The sequence below is a fragment of the Camelus dromedarius genome, chromosome 8 (genome assembly GCF_036321535.1).
Source record: "Camelus dromedarius isolate mCamDro1 chromosome 8, mCamDro1.pat, whole genome shotgun sequence".
Classification (NCBI taxonomy): domain Eukaryota; kingdom Metazoa; phylum Chordata; class Mammalia; order Artiodactyla; family Camelidae; genus Camelus; species Camelus dromedarius.
In genome coordinates, this window is record NC_087443.1 from 56,269,797 (window position 1) to 56,290,499 (window position 20,703).

The 20,703-nt window shown below is 50.3% G+C and overlaps 1 protein-coding gene and 1 long non-coding RNA gene across 4 annotated transcripts in view; both read left to right on the forward strand.

The window, feature by feature from the left end:
* Positions 1-5,998, forward strand: part of LOC135321832 (uncharacterized) — a 49,962-nt gene extending 43,964 nt beyond the window's left edge. For 2 of the 3 annotated variants that reach the window (XR_010381969.1, XR_010381968.1), the window contains one exon: positions 5,863-5,994. This is a non-coding gene — a long non-coding RNA (uncharacterized LOC135321832). Of the gene's footprint in view, positions 1-5,862 lie in introns of all 3 variants that reach the window. The other variant, XR_010381967.1, reaches the window with a different exon arrangement.
* A 26-nt stretch (positions 5,999-6,024) lies between these two features.
* GOLGA7B (golgin A7 family member B) lies at positions 6,025-19,928 on the forward strand. The gene is made up of 6 exons (XM_064488317.1): positions 6,025-6,168; positions 13,323-13,448; positions 15,502-15,654; positions 15,741-15,842; positions 17,020-17,083; positions 17,454-19,928. The coding sequence occupies exons 1-6, from the start codon at positions 6,157-6,159 to the stop codon at positions 17,516-17,518; spliced, it is 522 nt and encodes a 173-aa protein (XP_064344387.1). The 5' UTR covers positions 6,025-6,156; the 3' UTR covers positions 17,519-19,928.
* Positions 19,929-20,703: the final 775 nt, after the last annotated feature.

Genomic DNA, 20,703 nt, shown 5'->3' on the forward strand with positions numbered 1-20,703 from the left:
GTGTGTGTGTGTGTGTGTGTGTGTGTGTGTGTGTGTGTGTGTGTATACCACATCTTCTTTATCCAGTCACCTGTTGATGGGCACTTAGGTTGCTTCCATGTCTTGGCTATTGTAAATAGTGCTGCTATGAACATTGGGGTGCATACATCTTTTCAAATTAGTACTTTTGTTTTCTTCAGATAAATGCCCAGGAGTGGAATTGCTGGATTATATAGTAGTTTTATTTCTAGTTTTCTGAGGAAATTCCATAGAGCTTTCCATAGTGGCTGTAGGACAGGGCTTCTGTTTTTTGCTCTAAGCCCTTGCCTTTGGTGGGAATTTTCAACTAATTGCATGTATTACTTTGATAACAATAAAAATTTAGTTCGAGTAGCTCTGTAATTATATTGAGACGTGAGGGTGGCAGGGTGAGCTAAGTTCTCTTTTGTCACTGCAGAAAACGGGACAAAGTTTCTAAAGTTAATAAATCAAGAAATAGAATTACAGGCATATCATTTAGCAATGTAAAGAAAACTGAAAAATCAGAATTTAAAGCTGAAACAGCTAAAAGAGTGAAAAGTCATTTCTTCCAGGGGAGAAATCATGGAAGGTAGGAAGGCATAGGATAGAGTGGGCAGGGGACTCTTGTCTTTTATTATAAGCTTTTCAGTATGTTTGGATTTTTAAAATCATAGGCATGTGTTACTTTGATGATGAAAAAAACCATATTCTGCTGAGCCCTGGGAAGTCCACAGAGTGGGTGTCTTGGGGGCTTCTTGTAGGGAGTGAGGGGGTGGTAGAGAAGGTAAGTTCTGCCCCCTTTCATGCAAATCCACTTTCTTTGGTTTATTTTATATATCTGACTCTCATGCAAACTTTGTTTAAACAAAGGTTTCTGCAGCTGAAATTGGCTTGAACTCTATGATCCCTTTTGGCTCTTGTAATTAATGATGCTTTATAAGCACCTATTACCCTTTGTGCTCATGCCTATTTACTTCCTCAAAGAATTTCCATCACTTAGTCAGAAGTCTTGCAGTCTTCCCCCAGTTGGCTATGGTTTAAAGTGATTGGTGAGTTTGTTGCCAGTTCGCTTGGTACGGAGGTGAGGCCCTGCAGTGTATCATTCGATAATCACTCTTCCAAAGTGTCTCTGGAACCACTGTCAGAACAGAGTCTTTTGGGTCTTCTGCTGGGCCTCCGGCACAGTGGCTGTTGTAATGAGTGGGAAGCACTTTGGCTAATAGTCCTCCCCAGTATCTGCAGTTTCTCCTGGGGTAGCTGTGAATTCTTATAGAAACTTCCCTCCCACTCCGCAACCTGTAAAAGAGAGAGAGAAAGAGACAGAGAGAGAAAGAGACAGAGAGAGGAGATGGAGAGAGACTATGAATGAAGATAAGAAAGGGAGGCAACTCCCCATTAGCTTAGTCACCTCCTAGCGACTCCACTTCCAGACATGTGTCACGGTCTGCCTGCTCTGGTACTATTTTTAGAGCGGGTCCCTTCCATTCATGTTTCTAGGGCCTTTGCAGTCATCCCTGTTGCTGCCTGGCAGCTGCTTTCCTGAGTCTGAAGTTCTAGAGGTGCTGTGTTTCTAGGAACCTTTCATGCCTTCTTGCTTTTGCACACCGTGTCCCTTCATCCGCTGTCTGGGGATATGGCACAAATCCTTGAAGTCCAAGCTCAAATGTCATGTAGTTTGGACCCCAACCCTGAGGAGACTGTCTCCACCTAAACACTTGTCACAGAGCCTGGTCCTCACTTGATTATAGTTTAGTGTCCTTGGAGGTTGGAAATATCCCATGGGCATCTTTCTGTTTGGCCTACAGTGGGTGATCAGTATCTGCTCACTGGGTTCAATAAAACATGTTTGCTGATCTTTTCTGTGCTTTAGGAAAACTTGCTTGGCCTGGAAGAAGTGAGGCTTTCTAGCAAGCATCTCCATAAATCTTTTCCTGTTTTCCTCTTGACAGGCCAGATTTAGAAGAGTAGGTAGCATCTAGAGATAGTCTCCTATACTTGGAGGGATCCTATCTGGGGAGGGAGAATTGTCGCCACCAGTTTACAGATCAGAAAACTGAGGCTCAGAAAGATTGAGATGTGCTGATGATCACATAGCAAATAGCAGAGCCAGGGGTTGAAACCCATGTCACCTGACTCCAGGGACACGGTTTCCTACCACACACTTCCTCGTAGTCTCCACAATGTGCTCTGAGATGACACCATTTAAGACTTTCCAGACCACAATTTCCCCCTCAAGCATTCATGCAATTGTTTTCCTTCCAGGCCCAAGTGCTGAAAATCTCCATCTCCCTGAGCTTTTTCTTCATTTCCCTGAGATTTGCTGGCTCTTTCCCTGTCTCCTCTGCAGTCTGCAGGCATTGGTTTCTCTCTCATCTCTTTCCAGATATCATGATTTCCAAATCTTTCAGTTGGTTTCTTTTTCTGGCTGTGGTCCTTTTGGGGAGACTTTCTAATGCGGCTGCAGATTAGAGGATGATAACACTGAATTGGTTAGTGGATCTCCTTTGATGTTATTTTGTGGGTAGACTCATTAATTTATGACAAAACATCAAAGAGCTAGGCCCTTGCATTGGACTGGTTTGTCCCAAGGCAGCTGGGTAATAATGATCAGTCAGATTAAATCTCAACGTCTTCTCCTGCCTCAAGAGTTAAAGTCCAAATGACTGGAGTGTAGGAACACCCCATCCTGTGGTATCCCATCACAGTCTTGAATCAGCACAGTATGGAACTGTTCTCGCTGTGAAAGTGGATCTCTCTTCACAGCGTCCACTTTGATGACTCCAAGCCTTGAGGTCTATTGAGATTGTTATAATAACCTTGGAGGCAATATAGTGATAAAAGGCTGGGGCTGTCAATGTCTCTAGTCAGAGGAGCTGGATATTAAACAGGATCATTCATCCACAAGTGGATGAGCTCAAGGTTCTCTATAGAGTCCTAGTCCTGTAATTGCAGTGGTAAGAACTCTCCCTGAGCTGTACAGGCAAGTGCCAGCACCATGCTTGGCACATGGCAAACTCTCCATATACAATGGTTGAATGTACTTATTGAGAAAGGTCATGATGCACGAAAGTCTCTGGCTAGTTGAAGAGGTATAAGGAGTAGCGCTCAGATCTTTGCTTATAATACCAAACCTCCTAACCTACTTGTATCTGTGACCTTGACTCTGTTTCTTCCATTATATTCATGGTGGAAAATTGTCTGTGCTTCTCTCCAAAGCAGTCCCCTCCATGTTTGCCCTGGATTCCATCCTCTGCTGACCTCTTAAAGGCTTGCTTCTGCAACTAAGTCTCTCTTTTATGAACCATCAATGTTTCCCTCTCTAATAGATTATTCCTATCAGCAATGTCTCTAATGTCTTCCATCTTAGAAGAACCTCCTTTGCTCCTACTTCTCCCTTGAGCCACCATGCTACTTTTTGCTCTTCTTCACAGCAAAATGCCTCTGAAGAGTTGTCTGTACTCCCAGTGTCTGTACTTCCTTTCCTGCATTTTAATTCTCAAACCCACTTTAATCAGGATCTCATCTCTGTGCTCCACTAAAACAGCTCTACTCAAGGCCACCAGTGACCTTCTTGCTGCCAAGTCCAGTGGTCATTTCTCAATCTCATGTTATTCTACATGTGAGCAGGCCTTGACACAGCTGGTAAGGCTCTGTTCCCAGGTTTCTTGCTTGGCTCCAGGACACCACTCTCTCTTGGGTCTCCTCCTACTCTGCTGGCCACTCTTCTCAGAGTCCTTTCACCTTCCCAGACTATAAGTAATAAAGTACCCAGGATTGGTTCTTAAACAATTTTTCTAGCTATACTCACTCTCTAGATAATTTTATCTAGTCTCTTGGTTTTAAATACCATTCATATACTGGTGACTCCTGAAGTTATATTTCCAACCCTCAACCTCTCCCCTGAACCCCAACTGCCTACTCAGATGTATAACATGTGTATCAAACTTCAAATCTAAATCAACTAAACTCATCCAATACTCTATTCCCCATCCCTACTCAGCCCTTAGTCTTCCTCCCACAGTAATAAGCAACTCCTTTCTTCCAGTGGCTGAGACTTCAAAACTTGGAATCATCTTTACCTCTCTTTCATACTACACCCTCCAATCTATCCCCAGATCCTGTCAGCATTACCTCCAAGTTATATCTAGAGTCTGGCCACTTCTCACCACCTTCACTGCTACTACCCTAATCTAAGCCACCATCGCGTTTCCCCACTTGTAAAGTGGGAATAATAAAAGGATAATAATAACATTTAATTCAAAGGCTAATTGTGAGGATTATGTAAGATAACACATGTACAGTATGTAGAATATGGCCTGGCACATAGTGAGTGCTTAATAAATGCTAGCTATTAAAAATGAAAATTTTGGAGGGAAGTTCTGAGGGATCTTTGCTATAATGTGTTTTAGGGGCAATAAACTATCCTAGGATATTAGGTGAAATGGAACCGTTAAAGGTGTGATCATAACATTGTGATTACGTAGGAGAATGCCCTATTCTTAGGAGATGGATGGTGAAGTACTTAAGAATAAATCTTCACAATGTCTGTCACTTTCTAATAATCTAGCCAAATATATCTCTATGTTTCTGTATCTTCTATCAAGCAAATGTGACAAAATATTAACAACTGTTGAAGCTAGGTGGATAGTATAGTTTATTGTACTAGTCTTTCAATTCTTCTGTATGTTTGAAAATTTCAAAATAAGAGGTTGAGAAAAAGAAGAGAAAGGACCATAGAAATGGTCTAGTGAAGCCCAACACTCATTTTACAGAAAGAAGCTCAGATGTGAAGTATTTGCCTGAGGTCATACAGCCTGAGCCAGAACCCAGGTCTCCTGGCTGCCCATTGCTCCCTCTGTGTGGGTTGTTGCTGTTGACCCCAAGGCAGCAGTGAGCTGCAGAGAACACACCCAGCTTCCCCTCAGAGACAAGGGGTATTATGGGTGTGTAAAATGGCACCTGTGTTGGTATTTCCTTTTTGTTTATTAAGCAAATAGAAAGGTCATCTGGTTGGAAGGCATGATGTCGAAAATGTGAAGAAGGCAGCAGGGCCAGACCTGCCATCCTCACAGAGTGGGCATACCAGTTTGGCACCATCTGCTTGTGGTTTTTAAGTGGTGGTGGTGGTGTGTCTGTAAACTCTGGGATTTCAGAGGAGAGAGGAAAGTGTAAGGGTTGGGGGCAGGGCCAGGAAAAGTAACAAGGAAAGATTGCTTCAATTCTGGAGCTCCTTGAAGGAGGAGACCCCAGGGTATCTCTGGGGATGAAAGGTGGGCACATATTTAAAGAAAGGAAATGATTCTCTGCAGTCTGCAGCATCCTTCTCTAGCTAATAGGCTTCAAGGCAGTGAAAAAGAGATAAGGTAGAGGAGGGAACGTCCATGTAAGCTTCAGGAGTGGGGCACAGAGAAGAAACGGAAGAGAAAGAGAAAAAATACAGAAGAGGCAGCCTGGGCCACGGTGGGGGAGGGGTTGAGGAGAGGGGTGTTAGAAAGGTAAAGAGGCCGCACCTGGGGGCCTGCGAATGAGTCGAGGACCGTCAGCCTTCGCAGGCTGGAGTATCTTGCCCCAGAACAGTCCGGCTTCTCTCTTCTCCGGGTCTGGAAGTCTCTGGAGGCCACAAAGCGAGGGCAGGGCTGCTGGCGCTCTTACTAGGGGGAAGGGCAGGCAGGAGAGGCGGAGCCTCTGGGCCGGGCAGGAGCGGAGCCTCTGGCCGCGGGCGGGGCTCCTCTCCGGCGGGCGGGCGCCGGAGTCTGGGGGCCGCGGGTTCCCCCTCCGGGTCTGCGGAGGCGCCTGGCCCCTCCCCCCGCCGCCCCCGCGCCCGCCGCCGCTGTCAAAGATAAACCGGGCCGTTCCCGGCAGGATCAGCAGCAGTCAGCGATCGGGCCCCGAAGAGCCTCGGGCGCGGCCTCGCCTCTCCGCCCCGGCGCCCATATCAGCACCGCGGACAGCACAATGACGGTCGCCAGGACCTAGGCGCCCTCCAGCCCACCAGCCCACAGGCGCCCGGGCCCGCGGCGTCCGCATCAGCACCGTGGACAGCGCCCCGGGCCCCGTTTCGCCGCCGGCAGCCCACCTGCTTCCCGAGTCAGCACCGCGGACGTCCCTCCTCAACGGGCCCCGCAGCAGGCTCGGAGAGGTCAGCGCCCCCGGAACATGGCCACCGAGGTAGGGGGCGAGCACTGGCCCGCAGGCAGTGCCCGACTGCTATGGGGACACATCCTCTCTAGGGGCGGGAAAAGAAGACAAGAGGGTAGGGTAGGGTGGGGTGAAGGGTGGCGGGTAAAGTGGGATGGGTAGTGTCCTGGGTCGAGCCAGAGGGAAGGTGTGGGGGGCGGAGTGGCAGGGTGGAAGAGAGGGGCTCCTTATTGGAGCTCATTTCACCCCTGGCGTGTCAATCTTCCCCATCTGAGTCCCGAAGCTGCCTGCACCACTTGTTGGCACTAGTAGCAGGGTTGCTGGGGGGGGGGGGGGAGGCTCAGGTGGGGTTTCTCCTTCCCATGGACTGCAAGCCCTGAAAGCTTCCCTAGAGAGTTGGAGACGAGCCTGAGCCTGTTTTAGGGGAGGGAAGGCGGCTGGCTGCTGTTGCTATGTGGTGCATCCATCCAGCTTCTGAGCCCAAAAGCCTGGCTAAGAGATGACAGACTTACCTTTACATCCGCATTTCCTCTGCGGGGGCTGGAAGGAGGTGTGGGACAGGAGGGGACAAAGAATCCTCAGGTCAAAACCCCGAATGGTTGGTTTTAATGCCCTGCCTGCACCAATCTGCTTTTGCATGTTACCCTTTCTTGCTTTCACATCCCTTCTGAGTTTCCTGTACCAGAAGACTACATTTCTCTTGTGTCTGATGGGAAGACCTGCCTTCTTCAGGGTGTGCCTATAGGTGTGTCACCTTCAGGGGACTTGAAAGCTGAACCAAGGGCCTATTGGCTGAGGGCAGGATCTATATGCAATGCTTAAGAGATCAGGAATTACCTCCTCTACCCACTCATTTCACAAGAGAAAGGGAGCTCTTTATGTTCCCACTTTATAAGTGGTAAAGTTAACACATGAAGGGGAGGACCTATTTGATACTTACACAGCATGTCAGCAGCAGAATGGAAAGTTTCTTCTTTGAATTTTGGAGTGGAAACCAGGACACCAGAGTCTCCCCAGTTCTGATGTTGACTTCTTTTGTGGTGTTTCCCCACTTCCAACCCAGCTGGAACACAAGCTGAGGGGAGAGCAAAGGCTTTTGAATGATCCAGCCACTGCCTCTGGGCATCCCTGTGAGCAGCGTGACATCAATACCAAGTGATACAGTTGTTATTCTGCTGTCATCACCACCACAGAATGAGGTGCAGTTGCTGGGCATCATTCGGCTTTCTGGCAAGGCACAGGGTTAGCTAGGATAGCGTGTCCCCCAGGACCCTGTGAGGGGGCAAGCCCTGAGCAGACCCATGGAGCTTAGTTTCTTGGGTGGAGGGATGCAGAGTGCTCAGAAAGTCCCAAAGATACTGAGAAGAGGAGGAAGAACAAAGGAGAAAGGGCCAAGGAGCTGGTCACCTTCCAGACAAGGCTGCCAGACTGCAGCAGAGATGCTGCTGGTTTATGGCAGAAAGGGGAGACTTCAGCCACATGGGCACAGTTGGGCCAGCAGTGTGGAGACATCTCTGATGTGATCTGACAGATTCCAAGAGGCTCTTCTATCCCAGCATCTCTCTCTCTCAGCTGTGAACCTGCTTTGGTTCACAGATTCCAACCAGCAGGCTTACATCTCTAGGTCAAGGCCGTGTTTCCAGGAGGCTGCTGTTGAGTGTATATGACTCTCCCTGGGGAGAGGCTCTGCTCATAACGCTTCTGTGAATATAGCACTTTCCTGTGTACAAAGTGCTATCATATTTGTGATCTCCTTTGGGTCTTAGAGCAAACCTGTGAAGTGGGCAAGGATGGGTGTCATTATCCCTAATTAACAGATGAGACAACTAATGCTCAGAAGCTTGCCCCATCCCTGTGAAGGAGCCAAGGAAGGCATCATTATCCCATTTTACAGATGATACAACTGGAGTGCTGAGACTTATCTGAGAAAATCTGGCTAAAAAGTGGCAGGGCCAGGACTAGAACTTAAGTCTTCTGCCTCCCTGGCCAGTGCGTTATCTGCTGCATCCAGGTGTATCCAATTAGCCAACAGTGTTGCCCAATAGAGAGTAGAGGACCAGGGGTCTTGACGTGAGGCTTTGATGGGGAGGGATGCAAAGGAGTTCAGGAAGGGCTGGCATGTGGGGACTTGAGTACCCTGACTGGCCTGGCTGTTTCAGCTTGAGGGCAAAGGGACAGAGGAATGTCCAGAAGGAATGAGGGGCTGAAGACAAACATTGCCCATTTGCCAATTTGGCCTAGGGTGGATTCTGGTGAAAGCACTGAGGGAGGAAGCCTTAGCTGTGCCAAGACACGGGACGTTCACATTATCTGGGCTGCAGAGTGAGTCATTTTCCCCAGGCTGTTTTTACTGTTTGGACTGAGTTAAGATTACCAGGAAAAACTTGTTGGGAGAAAGAAAACCTCCTGCCAAGCTCCTGTGGCCATTCCCTTAGGATTCTGAATGGGAGGTCCTCAGCTCCAACAGAAGGTGTTTTGAGAGGAAGAGAGGGGAGAGAGAGAGGGAGGGAGGGAAGGGGAGAAAGGAAGAGAGAGAGGAAGAGAACTGAGAAAAATTGATATCCCTGGGTCCCTGGATGGAAGGCATGGAAACTGTATCTTTCTACTCCCTAATTTCTGTTTAGGAGTTAGCAATAGGGGAGGGGTGTGCGTGAGGACCTCAGAGGAGGGATGAAGCCTCTGGAGCCATACACTGACCTCATTTGGAAAACTGTAATGAGCCCATTTCCTGTGTGACAGACCTCCGCGAATGTGTGTCATGGGAGCAGGGTCTGCCCTGGAAACCAGTCCAGATGGTAAGGACAACTTGGAGATGCCTGGCTGGGAGGGGTTTCTCCAAGTGGTGGAGTTTGGCCCTTAAAGGATTTTTAAATGCACCTAAATAGCGTTATCCAAGTAGGGTATTGGCAGTTTGATCTCCGAGGCACAGAATGAACAACGAGCAGACAATGGCCTGGGCTGGGGCTCTGGTGCAGACTGAGGAGGAGGAAGGCCCTTGTGTCCAGGTTTCCATCCCGACTTGGCTGCCTGTGACTCATGATCATCACTCCTCCTCCACACCTCAGCCAAGGAGCATGGTGTTGGCTTATCAGCTGAATCTTCTGATTCTTGAGTCTCAAATGCGTCCTCTGGAATTAGCAGGTTTTTAATGAGGATGGAGGTGTGGGCCAGACGGGCCTCCTGTTTGTCTTGGGCAGCCCTGGCCTGGGAGTGTCATCTGCATTCCAGGGCTTGCTCCTCCCCAACTCTGCCAAGTTGACTCCTTCAGGTGGACAGACCCCTAAATGTGAGCTCAGGTACCCGCTCTCCCTGCAGCCTCCTCCTCCCTGCCACACTGCAGTTTGAAAATTGGTGCCAGCAGATCTCACCACTGATTTTCTCTTTCTTCCTCATGCAGTGCCTCTTGGTCCGGTCCTTACTCAACTGTCAGCCACTAGGGGATAGTGATGGGAGAGGGGAGGGTTGAGGAAGGTGAGAAGTGGGTGAGAAGCCCAAGGGTCTGGGTCATTTAGGAAACCCTAGGGGAACTGCCCAGGGGAGCCACCCAGAGGAAACACAGAAGCTGGGGCCTCATAGAGAGGTGTGTGCATATTCTGAAACCCTCTTGTGGGATTCCAGAGCATCATGGATCTTGGCTGAAAACCTCTGCCAGCTTCGTGAAAGCTAAGTAGCTGGCAAGTGGCCTAGACTCTGGCTTAAGCTCTAGTCCAAGGGGCCCTGCCTTGGGATTCCTTGTTCAAAGGTCCTAAGCTGGCAGTTCTAGGAATGAATCTGGTTCACAGGTGTGCCTTATTTGGTCTGCTCAGTGTTTATTAAAAAAAAAATTTCATTGGAAACATTTTAAAATCTAGATATTTATTATTAAGGAAATCTGGATTTATGGCTTCTCTTAGAAAATCAGAATTGAATTGTGGCAACCTGGGCACATATTCTCACCTGGCAATAGTCAGCTGCTTTCTTGAGACAGGGTGTGAGCTCTCTAGTTAGCCCCAGTCCCCACCTGGCCCACTTATATGCTTAGGCCCTGTAATCATTTGCATTTGTAATCCCTGAAAAGGCATCTAGAATGTCAGAGCTGGCAGGGGCTTTAGTAATTATGTAGTTCCAACTTCTCGGTTTCTAGTTGAAGAAATGGAGGCCCAGAGAAGGGAAGGCTTTCCCAGGGTCACGTGGCCAGGACTAGCAGCCAGGTTTTCTGTTCCTAGGTCAGTGGGTCATCTTTCCATCAGCACTTTGCAGCTCAGCCACCATGGATGGAAAGAGCCAGGAGACCGTGCCTTGCCTTAAATTCCACTCTTCACTAACTACAGTTGAGTTTGTGATGGGTGTGCTGTAAGTAGATCTGGGAAACTAAGGCTCTGGCATATAAAGTGTGTCTGATACTGTCCTCTAGCAACTTCTCAAGACCTCATGAACACTCTCCAGGGAGGGAAGCAGATCCTTGGTCACCCAGAGCCAGGACAGTGTGATAAGGCTCAGGATATTGTTGGGTTTGGAAAGGGTGTTGATCCCTCCCACTCTGGCTACTTGAGATCCCATGGAGAAAAGCCAAGGGGAAATGGGACTGTATTATGTAAGGTAGCACCCTAAAATCCTAATGACATACTACAAAAGAGGTTTATTTCTTGCTCAGTAAAGTCCCAGACAGGTTCCTGATCAGTAGGTAGATCTCCTCCAGGCAGTGATTCAGGGACCCGGGCTCTTTTCAGCTTGTGCATCCATCACCTTCAACACATGGCTCCATTGGTTTCTGTGGAAGGGGAAAGATCAGAGAGGAGTGGCCAGTTTTCATGAGCCAAGCCTATGCATGAGATTTATCACTTCTGCTCACATTCCATACAGTCATATGGCCACACCCACTGCAAGGGAGGCTGGGAATGAATCCATCTGTGTGCCTGGGAGGAAGAAGTGGCTGTGGTCAACAGCTAGCCAGTTGCTAGAGACACATACCTTCATGGTAGCACACAGTGCACATGTGCATTCAGGCACAGACAAAGGAGGATATTGGAGGGGAAGAAGATGAGCCCAGGTCAGAATGACTGAAGCACCGTTCTTTTCCTTTTTTTCCATTCTCACCATCATTTTTCTTGGATTAGACCCACGTTAGTTTTCCCCTGGACTACTACAGAGCTAGTCATCCCTCCTTCTGGCCCCTCCACCCCAGTCATGCCCACTTTCCATGCACCACTCACAAAGCTGCCAGAATGATCCTCTGGGGGCTAGGGGAATCCATCCTCAAGATCAATTGGCTCATGTAAGTTGGTTTAAAAGGGTGGGGAAGATCACATCCTCTTTCTTTTCTTTTGAAAATATAGCCACATGAAACCTTAACCAGACAGCAGACACACCGACGAATAACTTATTTATATTACCAAAGCACTCCTAATTTTTCCAAGTTATCATAGGATCCTACTACATGTCAAGGGGACTCCCTCCATTAAAACCTTGATTAGAGAAATCGAGGGCCATTAAGGCTAGAGGAGCACTTACACATTATTTCATCCAATCACAACAGTTTGGGATCGCACTCTTATGCAGAGCAAAATTCACCTGGATTTAGGAAAGTCTTGTTAGGAGTCTCTGATCTGCACCTTTCCAGGACCTTGATCTACCTGTTATCTGCTCCTACTGCCCTACTGACAACCTTTCTCTCATTACTTATTCTTTCCCCAGCTTTGAAGCAAGTTTAAGTATCTTCCATCTTAAATCCTCCCCTCCAGGAGAAACCTGTCAAGCTCTTTGTGATCTAACCCTTGTCTCCTCTGTACTGTCTCATCATCTACTGCTCTTATCTGATCCGCAAACCAACTTCAGCCTTGCTGAAATCTGCCTCCGGTCATTGGGGTAGACCCTGTTCTCTGCTATCTCTGTTAATTTGCCCAAGCATCTCTGTCTGTCTGGGTTGCCTTTTCTTCCTTCCTCTCCCCACCCCCACCCCCTACCACTGGTAACTCCTTTATGACTCCACACAGACCAGGAAGCCTTTTCTGAGTAAGCGTTTCTGGGTAAGATGTTACTTCTCTGTAACATTCATCACAGTCTAATTCTTTATATATTTACTTGTCTTCCTCCCTGGAGCTCACTGACTGTCTTTTGCTCAGCATCCCCAGAGCCTGGCAATAGTAGGGACTCAATAAATGAAAGCTGAGTGACTGAACAGATTCACCTTAATTACACAGGATGAACTGGCTGTGTTCACTCTGCCTTTGGGGCTTGCGCTCCACGTGGTTCCATTGTCTGGCATATTTCATCCAGTGGGATGCTTGTCTCAAACGTGGGTGATGGAGGCTGGGAGTGGAAGAAAGAGGCCCTGCTCATCTGTGGAATTGGGCCCACTCCCCTCAAATGCTACAGTCTGTGTCAACGTCAAGTGGGCAGATGTGGACAAGGGACAGAAGTCACTCCACTCTTTTCTACCAGGGCAGGAGATTTCTTTAGTTTCTGGCCTCAGCCCACTTTAGCCACAATTTTCTCTGAGGAATTTGGACATCTGTGGGCCTCTTCTCTCCTGCAGTGAGAAGTACTGGACTGTGGAAACGATTCATGGCATCTCTGACCTGGGCCATAACTTGGTCTGAACCCCCATCTCCCTCTGAGTTCATGGGCGCTTCAGGTCCTCCTCTGCCTCACATGCTCCCCTCCTCCAACCCTGCTGTCCATTCTGCAGGGTCCGAGGCATCAGTCTTGTCCAGGGCTGGGATCCCCAAGCTAAGGCCTGACCAGTTGTGAATGTTTGATACTTGCTGAATGAAAGAGTGAAAAGCCCCTCCATGCATGCGTGCGTGTGTGTGTCTGTGTGTGTGTGTGTCTGTGTGTGTGTGAGAGAGAGAGAGAGAGAGGCAGCAGGATCTGGGCCAGCCACCAGGAAGTGTCTTCCTCTTGTTAAAATTTGTTCCTGGCTCTGTTGGTGGTTCCAGAACCTCTCATTTTGGCTCAGCTTTGGCTGTGCTCAGGCTTTTTCTAGATCTTTCTGGGATAGCTAGAGACATCTTCTGGGGTAAACTCCACAGGTATGCTTCCTGTGGCCGTCCTGGAACACTTGTGGGGTGGCCGACTTGTCCTGGTTTCCTGGGAACTTTCCTGATTCTAGCTCTGAAAGACCCACATCCCAGTAAACCCCTCAGTCTTGGACAAACCTACAAGGATGATCTCCCTGAGCACGTGTCTCCTGTACGTCTCCCCAGGTCCACAATCTGCAGGAGCTCCGGCGAAGTGCCTCGCTGGCCACTAAGGTCTTTATCCAGAGAGACTACAGTGATGGGACCATTTGTCAGTTCCAGACCAAATTCCCCCCAGAGCTGGACAGCCGGGTAAGGATGTCTTTTTCTAAAAGTGGCACACAGGAAGTGATGGAACTGAGGAGCTTATTAAAAAATATATATATTTTTTCAGTATAAAAATAATACAGAAAACAACTTGCTCAGCTACTTCACACAGAAGAACTAAAAAATGTCCTTAACATTGACTTTTTGTCACTGCCTAGAAAGTTGGAGCTGAGAAAACCTCAGAGACTTTCTGGTTCAGTGGCTCTCAAATTTCAGAGAATCACCTAGAGAGCTTGTAAAACAAATGTAAATTCCTCTTACTGGATGATATTAGGTGTCATCAGAGATGCTGAGTCAGTTGCAGGACTGAGTTCAGGAATCTCTTTAGCGGCACTTCTCAACCCCAGCTACACATTAGCATTTCCTGGGGAGCTTACAAAAACCCTGGTGCTCAGGCCACACCCACAATCAATTAAATTAGAGTGTCCGGGATGGGACACTTATAGGTCCTGACCCAGGCAGATCTGAATGGGTTTGGGAAGGTGGAGTTGGGTTGGCTTTTGTGCTAGACCAGCATGGGAGGTCCCTAACCTGTGTGATGGGCAGTTCTGATCCTGTGGGGGTGAGTGGGGAAGGGGGGTGCTCTGAAGTACATAAAAAATGAGGCAAGAGACACCCTGACACCTGCTGAGCTGGGAGCTGATGGGTTTCCACTCCAGGCCAGCAGTGGAGGGTGCATGAGGAAGAGCACAGACTCAGGGCGGAGCTGTGGAGCCTCGGCCACGTTCGCGCAGGACCCAGCAAGTATTTACTGAGCACCTACTATGTGTTAGGCACTGAGGACATAGGAGTGAACTCATGGAGCTTATTTTCTATCAGAGGATACAAAAATTGTTTTTAAAGGGCAAGAAAATATATAGTAGCTCAGGTGGTAACAAATACTAGAAATAGAAGACAGGAGGTCAAGTTCAGAGAGGGAGCTGGGGAGAAGATGGTAGTGGGGGGATGCTGTCGGATAAAGCGAGTCCTGAGGGGAGTAAGGGATGAGCTGGGGTGGGGGTGTCCGGGGAAACGTACTGCAGCTGAGGATGCAGGCGCAAGGGGCCTGTGGTGTTTTCAGGAAGCAGTGGGCATCAGTGGGGCTCAGAGGGTTCACAGGGCCAGGCCCTGGAGGGACTTCTTGGATTTTACTTGGAGAGAGATGGGGAGCCTTGGGGAGCTCTTGATCAGAGTTATGACATGATCTGACTTTGCCAGGCCCACTCGGCTGGGCTGGGAGCAGGCAGACCAGTTAAAGAGGCCAGAGATGATGATGGTCTGGATCACAAAGCAGAGCTTCCACTGGTCCTCACCTGTACAACGGGGGTGGGCATCATACTTCCCTGATAGGATCGTTATGAGGCTTAAATGAAAGAATACCTAAAAAATGCCTGGCTTAATAAATGTGCTTGATAAATATTAGCTATTATGGTTATGGATGCCAGCAGCATAGCTTCTCAGTTGTCCAAACACACAGGGCTATTGTGTTCTGGGTGACCTCTTGGCTGGGAGGAAGTGCCCTCTCCTGGAAGGACATTCCTGAGGTCTCACCGAATCAGTCTCATGCAGTTGGAGCCCCATGCAAACATGGAGAGTCCCTACCAGTTAGGTCCTGAGCTCTCCTGTAGCCATCACAGTGGTGTGTGTGTGTGAGAGAGAGAGAGAGAAAGAAAGACAAAGTCACTGGAATTCCTGCCTGATCTGCTGTATAAAATGTTCATATCTAGAATCTCATGGGAGTTTCCTGTTTCTAAGGGGGGCCAAGTACTCATTCTTAGTTCATTTTATAGGTGTGGAAACTGAGGGTGGAGTAGTTAAGTCATTAGTTCAGGGTCATACAGCTTGTTGGTGATCAAGTCTGGATTGGACCCTAGGTCTCCTGACTCCCAGTCCAGTGCTCCATGGGCACTTGCAGCCTCTCTGGTCGTGCCTGTGCGCTCCCTCCCTGCCCCCCCCCAGGTGGCCCCACCACTGCACTGAGACCCTCCCTCCCTCCTGTGACTGTGCACACTCAGAGGGGCTGACCTCGTCCTGTCTCCCTGTCCCTTTCTCCCTCCAGATCGAGCGGCAGCTCTTTGAGGAGACTGTGAAGACCCTCAACAGCTTCTACGCGGAGGCCGAGAAGATTGGGGGCAGCTCCTACCTGGAGGGCTGCCTGGCCTGTGCCACAGCCTACTTCATCTTCCTCTGCATGGAGACCCACTACGAGAAGGTGGCTCCACCCCACACAGCCCCGCATCTCCGCCCCTGGGGCTCCCGTGTGTCACCTTCATCCTCAACCGGCCCCTCTCCTTGCAGGTTCTCAAGAAGATCTCGCGCTACATCCAGGAGCAGAATGAGAAGATCTTCGCCCCTAGAGGCCTCCTACTCACAGACCCCGTGGAGCGTGGGATGAGGGTTGTATCCTTTCCGGCTGTTCCGTGCGAGGGCACAGAGTTGCCAACAAGTGGGGCCCCTGGTGAGGCTGCCAGGAGAGGGGGCCACCCTAGCGGCCTCTGCTCAGGGTCACGGATTTCCTAGGAATCCCCCTCCCCCACCATAAGTTATTGGTGCTATTTGTGAATTTTAGGATTTGCTTATATTGAGCTGCATTCAATCAGTGCTTAATACATGCCAGACATCATATTCAGTTCTTTGAAAGTATGAATCCATATACTTCTCATAAGATCCCTATAGAGTGGGTAACTCATTATTACCTTTATAGCTGACCCTGGCTCAGGGCTGCCCGGCTGGTGAACGTCAGAGCCAGGGTCTAAGCGCAGGCCCACCCTACACTACCAGGCTGCACTGCCCCTCAAGGTATATGCACATCTCCACAGACATGAACATGTCCGCATTCACATGTAACCCTCATTGAATCCCATGTGGCAGGTCCCTTTCACAGATGAGAAAAGTGAGGCCTCCATGGGAGGCTGGCCCGCCCATGGGTTCTAGGTCTGCTCACTCCACTTGGTCAAGGTGCACACATCCTGCCCCTCAGTTAGCAGCAGTGAGAGCAGAATTGTTAAAAAATAACTTTTACTGGGAAACTGAGAGGAAAAAGAGTAAAGAAAACACAAATCCCAGAATCTCATGCTTACCAAGCCCAGGGAGAGGTACTTCTTGTCACAGAGCCTTCACTGTGCCAGGCATTGAGTTCAGTGCTTTACATGCTTGATTTCATTTAATCCTCACAATATCCCCAAGATTCTATTATTATCCCCATTTTTCAGATGAGATAATTGATGGGGAAGTGATTGGTCTATGGTCACATAGCTTAGAGAGGATGAGTTGAGATTTGAACTCAAGACACCCAAGTCCTCCCACTTCCTGTGCATTAACACCCTGTCCTGGGCACATCCGTGTCCCGGGATATGGTAATAGACCCACTAGAATGTCAGCTGCTGGTCTGGGCTCCGTGTCTCTGAGCAGAGTGAGCACAGGTGCGAGGAGGGGCTTGGGTCTCGCTCCCCAGGCCTCTGAGTCCTTACTGTCGAGGAAGCAGCACAGCTCTGCCTCCCGTTTCCTGCTGGCCTCCTTCAGCCAGTTCCTGTCCGCCCTGCCCGGCAGCTAGCAGCCCACCTTAACGCCACCCCAGATCGAGATCTCCATCTACGAGGACCGGTGCAGCAGTGGCAGCTCCAGCAGCGGCAGCAGCAGTGGTAGCGGCAGCAGCAGCGGTGGGGGCGGCGGGGCGGGGGCCCGGTGACTGGCCGAGAGTCCCTGCAGGGAGGTGTACGGCTGGACTGAGGGCCTTGCAGACCTGCGGCGGCTACGCTACCAGAGCACCCGCTTCTGAGTCTTTCTCTGGGCCCACCCTGCTGCCCAGGGCGGGAGGGAGGGGCACCGGCCCCATGTTGCCTGCCGGCCATCCACCCATGCCCCCTGCCCTTTGCCCCCTGGCAGGATGGTCCAGTTCCTGACCTGGCTCTTACCCAGTGGGGCTGGTCTCGGTCACACAGAGGCAGCAGGTCTTCCAGGGGGAGGCTGGGGTGGGGACAGCACAATTTGAACAACCCTTTTCCTCTGCAGCTCCTCCCCCAACACCCCAGGAAAGGATCCAGGTCTGTCCCGTAGAGAATTCCCATCCTGCATGATTCTTCACCCCAAATCCACAGGCCTCGCTCCCTCGGGGCCCTGCTCCCCATGGCTGTCTCCCAGCACCTGCTTCTTCTGATGCCACCACGGGGCCTCTGCCTGTCTGTGGTCCTGCCTCCACTGAATCCCAGGTCTGGAGAGACAGGAGCGGTCAGCCTGTGGGTGCTGTGTGGGGAGCTGTCCAGCCCCCTCCTGACCTCTTCCAGACTGATGGTGTCCCTGTCCTCCACCCAGAGCCTGGAGGCTATCTTGACCTTGCCAAGAGGTGTCCAACTCCTGTGACTTTGCAGGCTTCCAGGTGTTATGCGGGGTCCGGAGAAATGCTTCCTAGAGAGACGCAGCCTTGGAGGGGGGGAGTTGAACCTCCAGAAATGAAGCCAACTTCCTGAGATTAGAGCCTGCATGTGTGTGAGAATGAGTGTGTGTGCACGCAAGCACGTGTGTGAGTGCACTGTGTGCATGAATGCACGTGTATGTGTGAGTGCAGGTGTGCATGAGTGCACTGTGAGCACACGTGTGAGTGCAGGTATGTGTGAGAGTGCACTTGTATGTTCCCCTTCCTGCTGGGACAGGGACTGCCCCTCTCTGCAGCCTGTCATATCTTCCCACGGGGTGGTCTGTGGCTGCGTCCCGGTGTGGGTCCAGCCTGACTCCCTGTAAATAAATGTTCTGATGCCCCTTGCCCCTTACCTGGGACTGCCAGCTTGACTCTTCTCCCTGGCCTCTCCCCGACCTGCAAGGTTCTCCTCACCTTCTGACTCTACTGCGTACATTCTAACAAAAAGGAAGTTAAGGTTCCAGGAGATCAAAGCCAACCTTCCAGGGCCTTCTATGGCCCAGTCCCAGTCCCCCGTAACAAGGCACCAGGGCCATGGACACTGCATACTCAGCCCGCCCGGGCTCAGGGGCCCTCTAAGTCTGTGCAAGCAAGGCTTCCTTGGAAGGTCAAAGGAGATGCCGACCCGCAGGGGAAAGGCAAACTCCTTTCTTGAAAGGGGGGTCCGGCCAATGAGGCCCTGGCGGTGGAGGCCCAGTGGGGCCAGTGGGAAGGAAGCAGCCCTGTCCTGGTGCCTGAAGATGGACAGGAGGCTGCCTGCCTCAGGAGGTGCTAAAGTGGATATGAAAGACCAGCCACTGCAGGGAGCTTTCTGGAACCAGAGGGCCTAATTTTCTTTTGGACATGGGAGTGTAGGAAGGTTCCAGGGAGCTGGAGAGGGCTGCCCAGCCCCTGAGTCTAAGTGGGTCCCCCAGGCAAGCTGAAGCCCAGGGAGCTCGACCACAGCCCCCTGACCCTGGCCTGTGCCCACCCTGGCCCACCGTGTGGCTGGTGTGCGTCTTCCGTGGCATAACTAGGCACAGGCGATGCCGTGGCCTTCCGTTTTATTATTTCTTTTTCCAATAAAAGGTCTTGCCCAGCTTGAGGCTCTGTGCTGCTTCTCTTCCTCATGGCGATGGGGTACAGAACTCTGCCCCAGGACCACAGTGAGGGGATGCTTGGCTGCCCACCCACCTCACGCTGAGGAGGCGGGGCTGAGTGTCTTCCTGAAGAGGCAGTGCCCTGACACAGGCAGGATGGACCCTGTCTTCTTGGAGCTTGTAGTCTAGTGGGGAGGCAGACACTCTGCATCCTCTAACTTGGAGCCTTTATGCAGCCCTTGAAGCCTTGGGTAGGGGGAAGAGGCTGGACTGAAAGCCAGGTCAAAAGTAAGTCATGAATTAATTAGATAAAAAGCCATTTCTTGAGCTCTTACCCTGGGTTGGGCCCTGTTAAGGGTTGGATCACACAGGTCACTCAGTTCTAAAGAAAACTATGTGGGTGCTAGAACCTAGCAGGGTTGTGCCTTGGATTTTATGAAATTAAATAACACTTAATGAGCACCTACTATGTGCCAGATACTTTGCTAAATACATATGGCAGAGGTGTGGAAGGGGATTTAAAGATCATCTAAATGAGGCAGTATGAGGCCCAGAGAGGGTGAGTGACTTGCCCCAGGTCACACAGCTGGTCGACAACTGTGCCAGGTTTAGAGCCGAGGTCTCCTGACCCAGCGCTCACTCTGACATGAGATGTCAGAGTGAGCATGGAGATGACACCCAAGTGGAAGTTGCCTGAGGCTTCAGGGTGGCCAGGGTCACACACAGGTCTGTGGGCCCACAGAAGATCTTACCAGACTCTGGGGACAATGACTCCACCTCTGGTGGGGGCTTTGGGGGTGTCCTCTCCGAATGGGACTCTGGGTGACTTCGATGCTTGTATTTTCTGCTTCTAAGAGGAAGCTGGGCCTTTGCCTGAGCATGAGGCAAGCTGGACTCACTGACTCTGCTCAAACCTGGGGTGTGTGAAACTTGTAACAATGGAGCTGTTTTTTTTTTAACGTGCGAGTAGGTTCATTCTGTCCTGTTTGCAACCTTATTATTATCAGTAATAATAAACAATAGTAGCTAACACTTATTTAGGACTTACTATGTGCCAGGCTCTAGGCTAAGATTCTACATAATTCATCATTCAGTCTTCACAACTCTCTGTGGTATGGACTAGCATTCCCATTTTACAGATGAGGAGACTGAGGCTCATGAAAGTTAAGTAATTTGCCCAAACTTACACAACTAGAAAGTGGCAAGCTTGGTTTTGTCTCATCTAAACTGTGGGGAAGATGATATCAGCTTCAGAGACCCCGTTAGCCATCCTAGGGTGAGGATTTGGCAGATTCCCAGGGAAGGAATTGGCATAGTGCCTGGGCTCCGGGGGGGGGGGGCGGGGGGGGGCTGGTACTTCCAAGCCCAGGGCATCATGGGAGTATGGGTGGTTCTGCTCCTCACGGGGCATGAGGCCCACAGGGGCAGCTTGGTGAAGGGCTGATGGGGGAGAAGCCAGGTGAGGCATGGCTTCTCTGCCTGGCTTTCCTCTGCTGGCTCAGTTATGGGGAAGAAGCCTCTCTCCTGGGTCCGTGGCAGCCATATCCTTGCACACCCCTTTTCAGCCGGGGACAGGCCCCATCGGGCCCCGGGAAGCAGAGGAACCTCCGGGCAGCTGTGGGCTGCTGCATACCCATCACCACCTCCCGATTCCGATTCCGTGGTCTGGCTTCCTTGGGCCAAAAGCAGGGGGTGTGTGAAAACCACAGGGTTTACAGAAGCTCATGGTGCCACCGAGCGGCAGAATTGTGTACTGCACCCCCAGAGC

Bases quoted from the DNA above. Each gene is read 5' to 3' on its own strand.
- GOLGA7B (XM_064488317.1), top strand. The intron at 13,449-15,501 runs GTAAGGATGTCT...TTCTCCCTCCAG, and splicing joins CCCCAGAGCTGGACAGCCGG to ATCGAGCGGCAGCTCTTTGA. The intron at 15,655-15,740 runs GTGGCTCCACCC...CTCTCCTTGCAG, and splicing joins TGGAGACCCACTACGAGAAG to GTTCTCAAGAAGATCTCGCG.